This window comes from Scleropages formosus, chromosome 23 (assembly GCF_900964775.1).
Source record: "Scleropages formosus chromosome 23, fSclFor1.1, whole genome shotgun sequence".
Taxonomy (NCBI): domain Eukaryota; kingdom Metazoa; phylum Chordata; class Actinopteri; order Osteoglossiformes; family Osteoglossidae; genus Scleropages; species Scleropages formosus.
This window is the reverse complement of record NC_041828.1, coordinates 7,649,450-7,665,138: the sequence shown is the minus strand read 5'-3', so window position 1 is coordinate 7,665,138 and position 15,689 is coordinate 7,649,450. Positions and strand designations below refer to the sequence as shown.

General features: G+C 45.3%; 1 protein-coding gene across 1 annotated transcript; it reads left to right on the top strand.

Moving 5' to 3' along the window:
- The first annotated feature begins 6,558 nt into the window (after window positions 1-6,558).
- Window positions 6,559-13,264, top strand: rab5aa (RAB5A, member RAS oncogene family, a). Its single transcript, XM_018750518.2, has 6 exons — window positions 6,559-6,732; window positions 8,930-9,164; window positions 9,679-9,830; window positions 10,330-10,452; window positions 10,807-10,900; window positions 11,530-13,264. Exons 2-6 carry the CDS (start codon window positions 8,999-9,001, stop codon window positions 11,643-11,645), a joined length of 651 nt encoding a protein of 216 aa, XP_018606034.1. The 5' UTR covers window positions 6,559-6,732; window positions 8,930-8,998; the 3' UTR covers window positions 11,646-13,264.
- Window positions 13,265-15,689: the final 2,425 nt, after the last annotated feature.

Genomic DNA, 15,689 nt, shown 5'->3' with positions numbered 1-15,689 from the left:
CGAGTTTGCTTATTCCCCTCATGTTTCCATGCATCTCGTCTAGGTGCTCTTCTCACCGTCTACAGGTAAGTGTTTCGGGTGAATGTGTGACTCTAGTTGCTTTCATATTGTGTGTGTGTGTGAGACATTGCCATGTGACGAACTGGCGTCCCGTCCAGGGACAAGTGGTCTTTGATAGATGATGGATCCAGACTCAGGTGACCCATTTCATTAAATGGTTTATATTTAGATATAAGGAAATATTCATACATTATGTTCTGCTTTATGTCCTGTTTCTTTTACAGTGAGAGAAGTGTTTCTCCGCACGCGGTAGCGAGTTTTCCGTTAAGTATCTACCACCTCAGCTGCGAGCCCTGTCTAGCTATGAGCGTTTAACTGATCCGCTCGCGTGGTTATTTTTTTTCCGGAGATTTAAATGACTTTATGTTTTATGCCAGCTGCTCTTTGTGGATCAATGATCACATGTGCCCGTACTACACAGAAGAAACACAACACCTACTATTTCAGAACCTTTGCTTGTTTGCAGTGTAGCTAAGGCCCATTTACCGTATTGCTGCCGTACGTGAGTCACTCTCCCTATAGAAAAAAGACTTACAGAAGAGCCGGTTATTTCCAACTGTTCCTCCGGAAAATGGAAATTGTCAGGGTAATTAAGCCCTAGAGGATATTAAATCAATGCGGCTCCGATTTTATTAGGCACATAACATCTCAATCCACGCTGGGCCCTCATTAGCACTCACAACAAGCGAGAATCTATAGGGCTCCCCTTTCAGACGAAAACGACCCACTGAGAGAACTAGAGAGGCAGAGAGAAGCGCACAGAACCGAGGGAGGAGTGCAGCGAAGGGGGCTGAGATGTCTCGTTGATCTAGATGGAGTCTTTTGCTTTTCCGCTCTTTGCTTTGATTGGATCGGTCTTCCCTAATTGGAGACGCGTACGCGGCCGAGCCACGGCAGCTCAGCATGGTTTGGCATCGCATTGCAATTACCGGCGGGCCTCCTCAGCGGTTCTCGGCTGTTCTTAGGTGCATCGATCAAGCCGTCGGCGAGAGGGTGCGGGGCGTACGGCAGGGAGGCTTGGAGGGCTACGAAATGACGCACGTAGCTGCGGCTCGGCTCCCGATGCTCCGCAACATTTTGACATAAATAGGCTTCCTGTGACCTGTGGAGACCCCCGATCTGATTGACTGCGGCAACCCATCTGATCAGGCAGAGGAAAGGTAGAGAATGGGCATGGGCCCAGGAACCGACAAGGTGTAATCGAACGGGCCAATGATATTACATCCCCGCAGGTCACTGGACCAGCGGCACAGGAGCAGACTTGTTGCATCTGTGTAAAAACACTGCCATCCTCTCCTTCGTGAACGCTATAGCTACTTCCAGCACTGACCAACACGCTGGTCTGATTGCTGGGCAGTTCGCTGAAAAAGACGGTGCGAGTCATTCAGCACGTACTTATGCCACCAAACCTTGATTGAGGCTGATTGGAAATGTATACAGCAAATGTATGACAAGGACGCATGGTGGTGCAGCGGGTGTCGCGGGGCTGTGTGTTTGGACATAACTTTGAATCCAGCTCAGTCTGTGGGGAGTTTGCATGTTCTCCCGGTGTTCACATGAGTGTCCTCCCACAGCCCAGACGTGTGTTTCAGGGGTACTTGTCAATCTAAATCGTGTGTGTGTGTGTGTGTGTGTGTGTGTGTGTGTGTGTGTGTGGATGAATGAGTGTGTCTGATAGCCCTGTGATGGACTGGTGTCCCACCCAGTACATACCTTGTCACACCACCGTATGTTTCCAGGATAGGCTCTGGACCACCAAGACCCTGCACCGGATGAGCGGATACTGATAGCAGATGGATGGAATTGTGTGGTATTTGCTGACCGATGCATTTTCGGAAGCTCCGGTCAAACGAGTTTTCCTGGGTAGATCATTCAAAGGAACAAAAAACAACACACGGGCCTATCACTAAAAGTCTCTATTACATATCGCGTACGAATACTATTCAACGTAGACTTTTCCATCGCCGCATCTTCACGCACGTGTTGCGGCGGACGCACGGCGCGGTGCCGTACTGCGTCATGTAAGAGCAGGAAAGGGTTAACGGTGCTCTTCGGAACTCTCGTTGTTGTCGAAACAGAAGGCGGCCCTGTGGCGGAGCCGTGGCGTCGATCCCTCTTAAGCGTCTCGCCATTTAGGCTCGTTAAGCCCCTCTTCTCCGCCAGACACACCGAGTCCAATTAACCAAGCTGAAGTGGTAGACAAATTATGATTCCTCTCATTAATTATTTTTCTCCCCCCCTCCCATGTAATCATAACAAAATATAAGCTCAGGGAAGCCGTACAATCCCTGCTAATATTTCCAGTAATTGCAGGATCCCTGAAGCCCCTGAGCTCGCGGACCCTCCTCGGGAAGGCCTCGGCCGTCATTACTCTCCGTCCTCCGCCGTAATTACGGCTCTCGGCGCGAGCGCTCCTCCGTCGGTGTCGCTAATGAACGACTGTACAGCACCGGAGACGGATGGACGCGGACCACGCCAAGACGAGGAGGTTCGACCTTCGCCGCCCCGGGGCCCGAAGGAGAGCACGCTGGCGGCGGCTCGACGCCGGGCCTCTCCGCGGCCTCCGAGGGAGTCCCCGCCAGCCACGGTCCCGCCGCGAGCGCAAATAACGCGTTCCGGACAGAGACGTGAACCGGGCCGGTAGACGGAGCCGTCCCAGGTAGGCATCAAAATGGCACCGGGATATTAATAGGGCATTAGCGCTCACAAACGCCCCCTTGGGAGGGAAAAACGAGCATTGAAGTGTTTCGTTATATAACATCTCACCTTGGGAGACACGAGTGCTGACGGCCGTCTCCCGGAAACTATTGAGCAGCGCTTCTTTTTTTTTTTTAACGTAAATATATTTATAGTTTTGCTGATGGCTGTTTGAAGTCGCGCCTCGTCATCGGCGCTGTCGCAAACACGGCAACACATCCGCGAAAACATAATGAAATCAGCGTACGCACAATATCTGCATTTTGAGAGCAGTCGAAGGGTATATTTTCATTCCGTGTCTTCCGTCAGCGCGTCGAGGGCGGCCGGTTCGCTCGGAGGCGTCTCATCCTTCGGCTCTTTTTTCGCTCTCCCCCACCGAGGGAAGGGCGTCTCTTTTCTCCGCTTCTCTGCACGGTGCGCGGCGCACCGCGGCCGGCCTTGACGGCGCTCTCACTTCACCGGAACTTTCACCGTCGTTAAATAGCCCGTATTATATAAAGGCCCCTTCCGCCAAGGCCTGACATGAGCTGCTATAGTTTCGCAGGGGTGTGAGGTAGGGAACGTCATAAACATGTCGGGAATTGGGGGATGACGTTAAAATCAAATGTCGACGTGCATTTCGGTGGAAAGGCTGATGTTGCTGAAAAAATTTTCCTACATTTTCATTTCACTTGAAGGCGCAATCACGGTGGCGAACCTGCGAACAATGGCGGAGGCTTGAAAAGTGTTACGGCTCCCCCTGTTGGACGTGCGCCGCAGTAACCTGAGGTAAAAAAAGTCCATCGGTGTGACTTACGGCGCGTACATTCTACACATTCTTTCTGCCTGATCACGTGTTTCTTGCGACTCATAAGGGTCGGACTTCTGCCCCGCCGAAAGTGGAAAGCGTACCTGGCGGCACAGAGTCGGTGACAGGGAAAGTGCCGGAACCCGCAATGTGGCGGAGGCAGCGGCTGTGTCCACCATTCCAATTCTTGTGCGTGTGCCCTGCTACGCTGCTTTGACAATCACTCAGCAGCTCGGTGTTTCTTTGCCCTGGCACGGACTCCCGTTAGAAGTTTAACGCCCGGAAATTCTGAGTAAAATGACAACACTGCAGTGGTGGTGAGAGCAAAATAATTCCCTTGCAGTTCCATTCGTCCAACAGACGACTAGTAGCGGAGTCGCAGACCGGAATGACATTCTGAAATCTAGGCTCGCTGCCACTGAAGAGTGGGCTTCCTCCGGGTGCTCTGGTTTCCTCCCACAGTTCAAAGACATGCTGTTCAGGTTCCCCCATAGTGTGCGAGTGACAGAGAGAGTGTGTTCCACTGATGTATGGATGAGTTACCCAGTGTAAGTAGTGTATCTAGCAGTGTAAGTCACCGCGGTGAATAAGGTGTGTGGGCTCATAACACTACATAGAGTTCACTGGAAGTCATTTTGGAGAAAAGAGTCTGCAAAATGGAGTAACGTAAGTGTAAATGTAATGAGAACTGGCTTATCTCCTCATCTGTGCGGTTGAGATCGCAGCGTTATATGGTTGCAAGATCTGAAACAACAAAATGGACTGAACGACAATTTTACCATGTGTTGCAGACTCTGCCCTATAAACATGGCAGAGGAAGATCACTGTGCCGTAATACAGACTTAGTAAGTTTACATTATTTTATGTGATCCTTTTATTAGCTTCGTTAAACATTCAAAGAGGTACACTCATTCAGAATAAACCTCTCGATCAAACTGGGCAACTCACTCATTCCACCTACCTCCTTGGCTAAGAGTCTGGGAGTAACGATTGACGCGAGTCTGTCTTTTTCTCAGCACATCGAAGCCACGACCCGGTCCTGCAGATACATCCTGCATAATAGTTGTAGGAACTGTCCCTACCTCACTATTGACTCTGCCCAACTACTTGTCCGGGTCATGGTGACTTCCCGTCTGGATACTACAACTCTCTCCTGTGTGGCCTTCCTGCAACTGCCATCAAACCTCTGCAGGTTCTACAGAATGCTGCTGCATGAGTTGTGTTTGATTTGCCAAAGCATTCCCACAAATCTCCTCTACTCATTTCTCTGCATTGGCTTCTTATAGCTCTCACACACACACCATCTGAAACCACTTGTCCCATACGGGGTCACAGGGAACCGGAGCCTAACCCGGCAGCACAGGGCGCAGGGCTGGAGATGGAGGGGACACACCCAGGATGGGACACCAGTCTGTTACAAGGCACCCCAAGCGGGACTCGAACCTCAGACCCACTAGAGAGTAGGACTCAGTCCAACCCACTGTGCCACCGCGTCCCCCTCCTATGGCTTCCTATAGCTGCGCGGATCAAATTTAAGACCCTGGTTATTGCCTACAAATGCATCAATGGAACTGCTCCCGGCTATTTACGGGACTTGATCAACCGGTACACCCCAGCCAGGCCCCATTGCCCGTCTACTTCTTCTCGCTTGGTGGCCCCGCGCACAAAAGGTAAAGCTCGGAGGTTCTCGGTTCTGGGTCCGTTGTGGTGAAATGACCTTCCCCTGTCACTCAGAACTGCGGAAACTCTGTTTATTTCCAAAAAGGGTCTGAAAACCTACCTTTTCCAGATCCACTTCGCCCAAGATCTCTTCAGATCGTCTATGGTGTAACTGTTCACGCATCGTAACTCCAGAAGCATCCCCAGATACAACCTTTATTCAGCCATTACTCCGGTACTGTACTGCTCATTTGCGTATCTTATAATATTTAATTAAAAAAAAATTTGGTGTGGGAATTGGGATTTGTCTATCCTGTGTCTTATGCACCTACTCGAACGATGAACCTCGGTGCAGCAAGTGGTAGGGAACAAACTGGGTTTGCTTGAGACTTTCACGTCTGCAGCTATGTCTCCTTCTCTCAATGTAATGCATAAATTGTACTTTTGCTTAGATGTACGTCGCCTTGGACAAAAGCGTCTGCTAAACGAATAAATGTAAATGTAAAATGAGACATTATTTAAGCTTTAAATAACATATTATACGTCAAACACAGAGCAAACTGCCACGCGCTTCTGTTCCAGTGAGAGAATCGAAAGAAATATGTCACATGGAGCCACAATCAAACGATCACATTAGTCCGGGAAAACAAGCTGCGGTGCCCAGCCAGTGGAGGGATGCGGTACTTGTCATGTGGCCTGTACCGCGGTACCGTCCGATTAGAGGAACACACATTGCTGCAGCAGTCCTGAGGACAAAGCTCGCCTGTGTTTTCCATAATGTACAAAAAACAAACAAGCTAAGTCTCAGGACTTGGATTTGATTCCGGTAAACCAGTCTACTGTCAACTGTAGCAGATTTTTTTTTGGAAAAATGCCCACGAAAGAAATTTTCTATTAAAAAATTATCATGCAAGGCCTGTCAGAAAATCCCAGACTTGTGCTGTGATGGTGAGTAATTTCACCCCTGCTATGTGACACCATAAATGGAGACAAGTTTTAATTAAGGAGATGAATTTATTACTTCACATCTGTAGGAACTTCATTTATGGAAATTAATTTAACTTTCTTTGCCTAATATAAGGGAGTCATGATGCATCAAACTGTTCAGGTTTTATTTTTTACTTGTCCAGCTGCAGTTAGGATCAGTATCTGATCATACAAATGTTGGGTATGCGTTTTTCATGCATTGCTCTGAAGATAAGCGGTTGTCATGAAACTGCACCCTCAACATTTTCCCCACATTGTTAAGTGAGGCGAAATGGTGCCGCGACTCCCGCTCTTCCTCACAGGAAGTTCATCTTTGCTTCTGCGGGGCGGAACTGGAATTCGACGCGAAATGAGGGGCGGAAGTCGTTCGCTCTGTTTTGGTTCTAAAGGGGAAGTTGCGAGAAAAAAAGAAAGGAGGAGACGTGATCGGGTCTGATGAAATATTTTGTGGAACAATAACAAACTTCGACAGCCTTATCGGTCTCTTTGGCCCAAACTTGCCTCTTGGAAACCCGTGAACGCAGTTTTCGCCCGGTCTTCAGGTAAAGCCGCCTGTGAAAGAAGTCGTTAATCGGTCCGTGTTAGGTGTTGCCGTCCAGTTAGCCGACGAGCTAACGAGCGGTGTCGAACAGCCTCGACAGGCCGCGCGGGGAAGAGCCCGTCTGCTTCAATGTAAACACTCGGCGCTCTCGGCTTATTCTCCTAATAATTTAAATCGAAGGGGGTTTATGGAGGCTTGTTGGTGTAGTGTGACTTATTCAGCCGTCTTGGCTGAAGGAAAGGCGCTCAGCGGCGCCGCTTAGGCGGCCTGTCGAGGCGGAGTAGCTCGCGGGCTTCGGTTCTTCAGCCGAGCTCTGTCCGTCCAAAATGGCGCCTTCCTTCGGCACCCAGGCTGGGACCCAGGGCCCCGGAGCCGAGCCGAACCGCACCGAACTCACTCAGGGCTCGTTTTTCACGGCGATGCTCAGCTGAACTCGCACTCCAGATGCAGAGGCAGTTTCTTTTCTGTCGTGTTGGCCGAGGAAATCGCCCTGAGGACGGGGCGCCGGTTTATCTGAGAACATCCGCCTGAACTGTTAGCTAGTTTAGTTAGCAGCGTAACACGGCTGGTTTAGCTAACCAGCCAGATTAGCTGGGTGGGGAACCGCTTGACCTGTGATACTAGTTATTCTAAGCAGCCCAAAGAGTTGTTCGTCAGCCCTCGGTGTGTGCTGAGGTGTCAGTCACTCAGTGTGTGACTTTTCCGCTAATAAAAGTCTCCTTATTATGATCACCTCTCTTAAATGTTATTCTGTGTACTGTGACTGCAGAGTAAGGATACCGACTCGGCTGTGTGTGTGTGTGTGTGTGTGTGTGTGTGTGTGTGTTGCCGAGTTCTGACTGGTATCTTACACAAGCGGTTGTGATCAGATGGCCTGCTTGTTCACTCGGACATGCTTATCTGTCAGTTCTGAAGCACCATCTTCTCACCTCGACTGCTCTGCTACCGTGGTACTGGTGTGCGGCACTGCTCAGAGCCTGGGGCTCTTCTCACTGGACAAATTTGGGCAGAGAAACCAGACGAAATATCGATGCAGGTGATCGATGGCACTGGGCCTCTAAACAACAGAGGCGATGACGGTAGACCCAGGCAGCAGGTGGCGTAGTGGTCAGGGTCACCTTGCGGCTTCCGCAGTTTGAATCTTCCTGCTGCTGTGGTATACTTGATCAAGGTACTTAGCCAGAATTACTAGAGTAACAATACCCCTGCTGTACAAAAGGGTAGATCATTGTCAGCACACACACGTTTATGTCAGATAGCATTATTTGTGCATAAAATAATACCATGAAAGTAGTGTTCCCCAGGTTCTCCTTTAAAACTCCAATTATCTTTATCAGCACCACTGACATAACAACAGATTCCCTGTTAAAACAAATCAGGTATCGAACTATAGGCATTCTTTGCATTCCTGTGCTTGTGGTTCTACTGAAGAAGTGAGTGCTTTTGCCGTAGCTGGTATGAATGGTGTTTTGGCTGCACTCGTCTGTACATACATTGTGCATACATTAGAGAAGTGGGTCTCTGGGACTTTTCTTAACAAAGCAATCTGCTAATTTTCCACAGAAAAGAAAATGATACATTATTGCTAGCAGCCAGTTTGCTCTCAGACATTGTCTGAGTTACCCATGTGAAGCAAAAGTTAACGATAACTGTCAACTGTACAGTTAATATGAGTATATTTAAGCATTAAAAAATATAATATCCACATTTGTACCATGAATTTTGGCGACTCTTTAATCTCTGTGACTTGCAGATCCACCATCAGAAGGCTTTGTGTTTGTATGTAAAATACTGAATTACAACTGTTATGGTAAGGCAAAGATTAAACTCACCTGGCACTGTTGAATGTGAAGAGGATTGGACTGGATTTATCTCAGTCTGCAGCTATTCTCTTTTCCAAGTGGCAGGGTGTTTGAAGTGTATGTATCCCCTCAACAGGACCACAGATCTGTTTGTTTTGGTTGATGGACTCCTGATGGAGTGTTGCTCACATTTTTGTTGAAATCATGTTAGGGATACGTTCCTTCAACCAGTTATTGAATGTAATCACCTAATTTGTTTCTTTTCTTTTTTTTTTTTTTTTGGCTTCAGGTATCAGATTGTCTTGTTACATACCAAAGAAATGTTATATGCTGTGCATTCCCAGCTCCAGTTTAAATAATTTGTAGTAAGTACTGTGATTGCTTGTTATGTTACAGCTCAGGGAGTGACCTGCCAAGGAGGACAGTGCTTTTCCGAGTCCATAACAGGAGACGGAGGCTTAGGTCATGGCAAGTCGTGGAGGAGCTACCAGGCCCAATGGACCAAATGCTGGCAACAAGATCTGCCAGTTCAAGCTCGTGCTCTTGGGCGAGTCGGCCGTGGGGAAGTCCAGCCTCGTCCTGCGCTTCGTCAAAGGCCAATTCCATGAGTTCCAAGAGAGTACTATTGGAGGTAGGCCTGCTGCTGCCACATCGGCCTCTGTATGAAGCAGCTTACGTTACGTCAGAACATTAATTTCGCATACGCTGCGTTTAAGGTGATTTATGATTGCCGCTGAAATCGTGAGGAGATATACAGCAAGATGTGCTTCAGTGGAATGGTTTGGGTTGCTGGAAGTTTGCTGGTGCTCTTGAACTTTTCACATGGTTTTTGAACCGACAGGCTACAGTTTGTTTTTCTCTAGAATTTTGTTTTCTTGAGAGAGGATACAGGAAAGCCCACTGCATTTTCATTTTGTTCTTTCCCTAATTAGAAGAGCATAAATGGCACCAGGTAGGCATATTTTAGGGCAACATGTTTTGTACTCTGACCTTTTTGCTGAAAAATTAGTATTGTTGAAGTGTTTTGATGTATTTTGATTGCAAAACACTTGACTCCTGTTTATTGTGGAAATGCATGAGGAAAAAAATGTTGGCATATGGAAGAACATTCTGTATTCTGACTTACTTTTCCTCGTATTTTCCAGCGGCATTCCTGACACAGACAGTGTGTTTGGATGATACAACAGTGAAGTTTGAGATTTGGGATACAGCCGGACAGGAGCGCTATCACAGTCTTGCCCCAATGTACTACAGAGGTGCACAGGCTGCCATCGTGGTGTATGACATCACCAATGAAGTGAGTCGGCAAGTACTTAAGAACGATTTTGCTGTTTTAACCACATGGCTACAGCAGTGGTATGTTTTATGAAGTTTTGAGTGAGGGCAAGATGTGATGTTCTTGGTTAACACTTTTAATTAAAAACATGGAAATTATTTACGGTTTATTGTGGACACACAAAGCATCCGGTGCCACCTCTGCATTAATATTTCACATGCATCGTGCTGCAGTGAGTCGTTTCAAAAAGGTCTTTCTTAAAATTTACACTTGACGCATTGATCTGGTTGTCATCAGTCTGCTAAGATTTGAAAGCAATGTCATGAGCACAGAGACCTTTCTTTTTCTCTGGGCCCCAAAGTTTGATCACATGTCGTGGTGGACTAATCCTTTTTTGCAAGGTCATTCGTTCCAGTTGTTGCAGCTCTGCAGTAAGAGCTGGTGTTAATTCCAAGCTTAGCTGAGTAAAAAAGATTTTTAATACATTGTCCATTTACCCCGCACTGTCCCTTTCTTCCAGGAGTCTTTTGCACGAGCAAAAAACTGGGTAAAAGAGCTTCAGAGGCAAGCAAGCCCTAATATTGTAATAGCACTGTCTGGTAACAAGGCTGACCTCGCTAACAAGAGGGCGGTGGACTTCCAGGTTGGTTCTTTAACTGACATCTTTTTACCTGATAGTAAATCTATGCAATACATGTATTCTCCCCTGTAATTCTCTCATATCAGATTTGGTAGAACCTTATATTTTTTAAATATTAATTCTAATAATTATTAATTCTCTGGAGACTTGCCATCTTGAGTTTTTCTCACATTTTATTTGCATTCATGCTCCAAGAACGATGCATCCCTTTGTTTAGAAAATTTTATTGACCTCTATGGAGGGCCAGCACTTCCCTGTGTACAATTTTCTGCCAGCTGTATCCAGCTGCAAATGTATGAATACATTTTTAATGAAGACTTCACTGCTTTCTTTCCACTTTTCCTTTCCCTTTGGCAGGATGCACAGTCATACGCAGATGATAACAGTTTGCTGTTCATGGAAACATCAGCAAAGACTTCAATGAACGTGAATGAAATATTCATGGCAATTGGTATGTTTTATGGAGTTTTCACTGGGTTGATTTTAAAAAAAAAAAGTTACATGTTGTTTGTTCTGTTACAAACTATGCGCGTATGTTCCTGCTGGGTTGGGAACACAGCTTTCGTCTCTTGTTACTTGTTGATGAAATGCATATTTGAAAGAGATTTGTTGGAGTGTGCTGCACGTGCCTTCTCAGTGACTGAGTGGATCAGGGAGATTTGTAAAGCTGGTGCCAGTGAAACAGGTTTGCCTTGTGGGATACTGGGTGTGTCGTGTCATGTGCTTTTTGCTTCCTGTCACAGCACTGGTAGCTGACTGATAGGTATGTGTTGGGGTTCTTTTGTGTATATTGTGTATGTTCTGATCCTATTGAAATCCATCTGCATTAGCTGTGCTTGCCATTTTAAACATTTCCAAGGCCCCTACATATACCAGCTTTATCACTTGGTGAGCTGTTCATTATACATTCCATCAAGTTGTTACAGCTGTATTGCTGTTTTTTTTTTTTTTTCTTTTTTAAACTTTCAGCCTATTTTATTTCAAGTTTCACAGGAGAAATTAAGTTTCTCACTGTTCAGCTATTTCCATCAAATGATCAACAGGTTTCAGAACTTAAAGACCGTTATTTCTGTGCTCCAGCAAAAAGATTGCCGAAGAATGAGCCGCAAGCAGCTGGAGCAAACAGTGGACGGAACCGAGGGGTGGACTTGACTGAGACAGCTCAACCCAGCAAGGCCGCCTGCTGCAGCAACTAATTCCGCTCCACCCCCAACGCAATTCCTAACTCTGAGTAACACCCGGACCGTGGGGCTCTTATACCCAAACTTCTGCCCTGGATTAGCTAAGGACTGTCTAGCTCCATTTCTAATACACAATTTTGGGTTTTTTGTTTGTGTTTTTTCTTTTTTCTTTTTTTTTTTTAATTTTCCTTTTTTAAATGTTCTCCAGAATTATGAATGCATGTATCACTACAAGGCCTGAAAATGTTAACCTATTAACTTTATTCAGCTGGGGGAGAAAAAATCAAAAAGTAAATAAAATGCTGGAGTAGAGTTCAGGACCCATGACATTTAGGAGGGCCAGTGTAACGGATAGAGCAAGAGAATTTGCCTCCACCAAGCCTCTTTAGTTGCTAGGTAGTTATTCAAGAGAAATTGATAGGGGTTAATAAGGAGTATTCAACTTGAAATTGGCAACTATATACATTTTTCTCTTAGTGTATTCATTGCTTCCCAACAATATCTACAGTAGCACTAGAATCAAATTTCACTTCTCTTGTAGGCCTCAGGCCTGTGCCTGCTTCTAGCTCTTCTAGTGGCATTGTGCAATGGTGTACAGTATTGATGCAGTGACTTATTGTCTGCAGAGACCCTTGTTGAGCAAATCATTCCTGTTAGTGTCCATGCAAACCCTGCCCCTTCTCTTTCCCATGCAGTACGATTTGTGTGTTCCCCAGCGCTGTCGGATGCACCCTTCTGGATTGTCACTGGCAGCAGACCTGGGCCCGGGGCCGTGTGTATGCGTGTCCACATGTTTGCGTTTCAGTTTCTCCTGTAGGGAGAGTCTAATTCTCTTTAACTGAGAAGTGCTCTCAGTCAAGCCCGGGGTTATGGGTTGTCTGGTTACATGTAATTCTGATGTTGTTGTTGTTTCTTTTTTTTTTTTTCTCTAAATGTATAAATATATAAAGAACAACAGCATGATGCTCAGCCCCACCACACACATACAACTTTTGATGTTTTGAAAAAGAATCAATAACCTCAAAGGTCTTTGTTACTTATGCCTTGCACTAACAACGCTGATAAATATTCCTCGTCATAATTACAGTCGCTGTGATATATAAATAATATACTGTAAATAGGGTGTTGCAATGTAGTCTACTTTTCAATTTCAAATTTACAGGACTAATGCTTGCTAGGGAGTTGTCTAGATAATCATATAAACTGTACAGTGGCCAGAAGAGGCTGTACTATGGGTTTGGCGTTTTTTCACAAAATGGTTAAATATAATCAATGGTGATCTTTATAAATGTATGTAGTGTTATTAACAAATGAAATTGCATTTCCTTAGTTGTCTGTCTTGTACTTTTCCCGACCACCCCATCCCCCAAAGTCATATTTTTAACATTTCTTTTTACATTGCACTAATTCCTTTTTGTTATGAGACAACAGCATCTGACTTAATATTTCATGATGCTTATCTGGACTTTCCAACTCTTTGGTTTAGTAAATTCATTAAATAACTGGCCGTCTCTTTTTAATAATGGTATTGTAATGATGTATCAACTTTAACAGTGAAGGACTGGTGGGTTCCAATGTGCAGGTGCTAGTTCATGAATAAATGAGTTAATAAACAGGGATATAATATGTGTTCACACTTGCTCTGAACCTTTAATGCAGCTGGAATACAAGTGTAAGCTGTTTAAACTTTACATACAGTTGGTCCCCTACTTTGGATCATAATTGGGACCATGCATTCATTCATTATTAATTTGTTAGTCAAATCTGACACAGAGTGGGCCTGCAGCTTGTTACCAATTCGCTCTGCAGCTACTCCCGTAATGTGCACTGGCGAAAACTGTGGTATTAGGCAAACTGTGCTGCGAGAATTGCGTGCCTGCATGTATTGCTCTGCATTTGTTGAAAACCACTTTTGTTTACGCTGAGTTTTACGTTACTTTTACGTCACAAATGTCTGCTAAACGAAGAAATGTAAATGTCAGTAGGCCTGATAGCTCCACAGGGTGGGAGGCAACAGCTGAGTTTTTCAAATGGGAACAGAGCAGCGGACTGTCTCTCTTGCCCATTCCCTTTCCCAGCTTGCAGAGACCAGACAGGCCCTTCCTCTGGTGAGCCAGAATGCCTTTTGTACATGCCTGGGCATTCAGAGTCCCCTGGCAGGGGTATTTACGCCATGTTGTAAATAAAAAAAAAAAAAAAAAAAATAGCCCAATAAAGAGCCTTGGCCAGAGCTAAAGCAGGGTGTTGATGCTCACCTTTGGCTCTTCAGTCCCTTCTTTGAATCCACACATGAAATGAAATTCATCAATACCCTGTTGAAGCATGATAAGAAATAATAATATTAATTTCCTTGAAGTCCATACAACTGCTGGAAATTTTACATGGAGGTGAAGGATGATTGGGAAGCAGTGCTTCAGGGGCAGGCTCAAAAGTGGTAGATGTAGATTGGATCATCTACAGGATATTCATCTTCTATTTGCTTCTTTTCCACCAGCTCCACTCTTAAGGTAGTTTGCATTCACAATCTGCCTCCATGAGGTGACGCTTTGGTGCACAATGTGAATTGGTATGTAGCTCTCTGAAAAAGATTTACATTTATTTATTATTTAGTTAATACTTATCAAAGAACCATCACCAAACTATTACTCAGAAGTCGGGGACTATGCGTCGGTTAAAGGATATTTTCTGCCACGTACAGCAAATTTACATAAAACTGGGGGAAGAGCTGTCTGGGTTCCTTCTAGAACTGGAATTCTAGTGCAGTGTCATTTGAGAAAGTCTGGAAGCGGCTGTCGCGTGTTTTTCACTTAACTTTTTCCTCAGTTCCCACTGTGTATTTTGTCACCAAGTTCCAGTAGGAAGCCAGTACCATGAAATCCTTGCTACAACTGTTTTCAGCCGTTCCTCTCACCCCAGTCCCCCCCTTCCCGGCTATGAACAATGATTCTGCCACCCAACCGTGCCAGTGAACTTAATTCTTACTTCCCGTGCAGGGAATTTGACACAGTACTGGGACAATGTGTTCAGGTGACAAAGAATGGGCCCCAGAAGACTACGGTGAGGCCAGGGGAGCAGAATTAGGGTGGGCAGGGAGTTGTGGCTGTGCCCTCTAATGCCAAGGAGAAGTCTTCGCTGTTCCCTGTGTGGTTAAGGGGAGCCCTGGCCTTGCGTGTCTTTCCAGCTGTGGGAGGTGGACAGTCTGCTGGGAGCAACAAACCCATGCGTGCTGAATCAAAAGGGTGCAGACAAAGACTCGCATTTAAATTCGAACAAAGATGGATTCAGTTCTACTCCGAAGAGGTATAAAGCGCTCATTTGCATTCAACATGTGGTTTTAAATGAGGCCGATCCAACAACAAGTGTATGTGCGTTCCATGGAGCTCCACGAGTAGGCCTGCACTATACGCCATGGTAAAGAATACTCCTCAGAATCTAAACACAGAGTGTGGTGCACTGCTGCTTTTTACATATGCATCTACATACACTGCAACATTTTCAGATCTATAACAATAAGCCTTGAACCACTGACTGGGGTTTATAATGAATATGTATGAATTATTTATCATATACCAAAGAAACATAATATCAACCCAAAATACAACAGATTAGTATGTAGAAATAATCCTGTTATCCTGGTACATGTTTCTATTTTGCTACATACTGTATTATATATTATTCACATATATACATACTGACTGTAAATATAGGTATGTAACAGGCAATACAGCCAGGGTTTGCAAATGAAATATAAAACAGTAAAAAAATCCATGTCTTGATACAATTAACATGCATTTCCAGAAATGCATTGTAAATACATTTTATACTGCACATCAAACCTTCACTAAGATGCCAGTTCATGGAAATATACCCCCATCCTTCATTAATTAGTATCTGGTTTAAACAATGATGAAAATCCTTCAGATGTTTTGTGGGACCACAAAAAAAAGTTTCCACTTCAAAACACATGTACAGCGGCTTCAGTGTGGTGTAGCCTCTATAATTAGGTTATAAATCCCTATATGAACTGCAGAGTGGGGGAAAAAAAAACGTATTTGAAAG

What these genes read in the sequence shown, in the direction of transcription:
- rab5aa (XM_018750518.2), top strand. Translation starts at nt 8,999, where the DNA reads ATGGCAAGTCGTGGAGGAGCTACCAGGCCCAATGGACCAAATGCTGGC. An exon ending in AGAGGGCGGTGGACTTCCAG is followed by an intron (nt 10,453 to 10,806) that starts GTTGGTTCTTTA and finishes TCCCTTTGGCAG; the next exon opens with GATGCACAGTCATACGCAGA. An exon ending in TGAAATATTCATGGCAATTG is followed by an intron (nt 10,901 to 11,529) that starts GTATGTTTTATG and finishes TCTGTGCTCCAG; the next exon opens with CAAAAAGATTGCCGAAGAAT.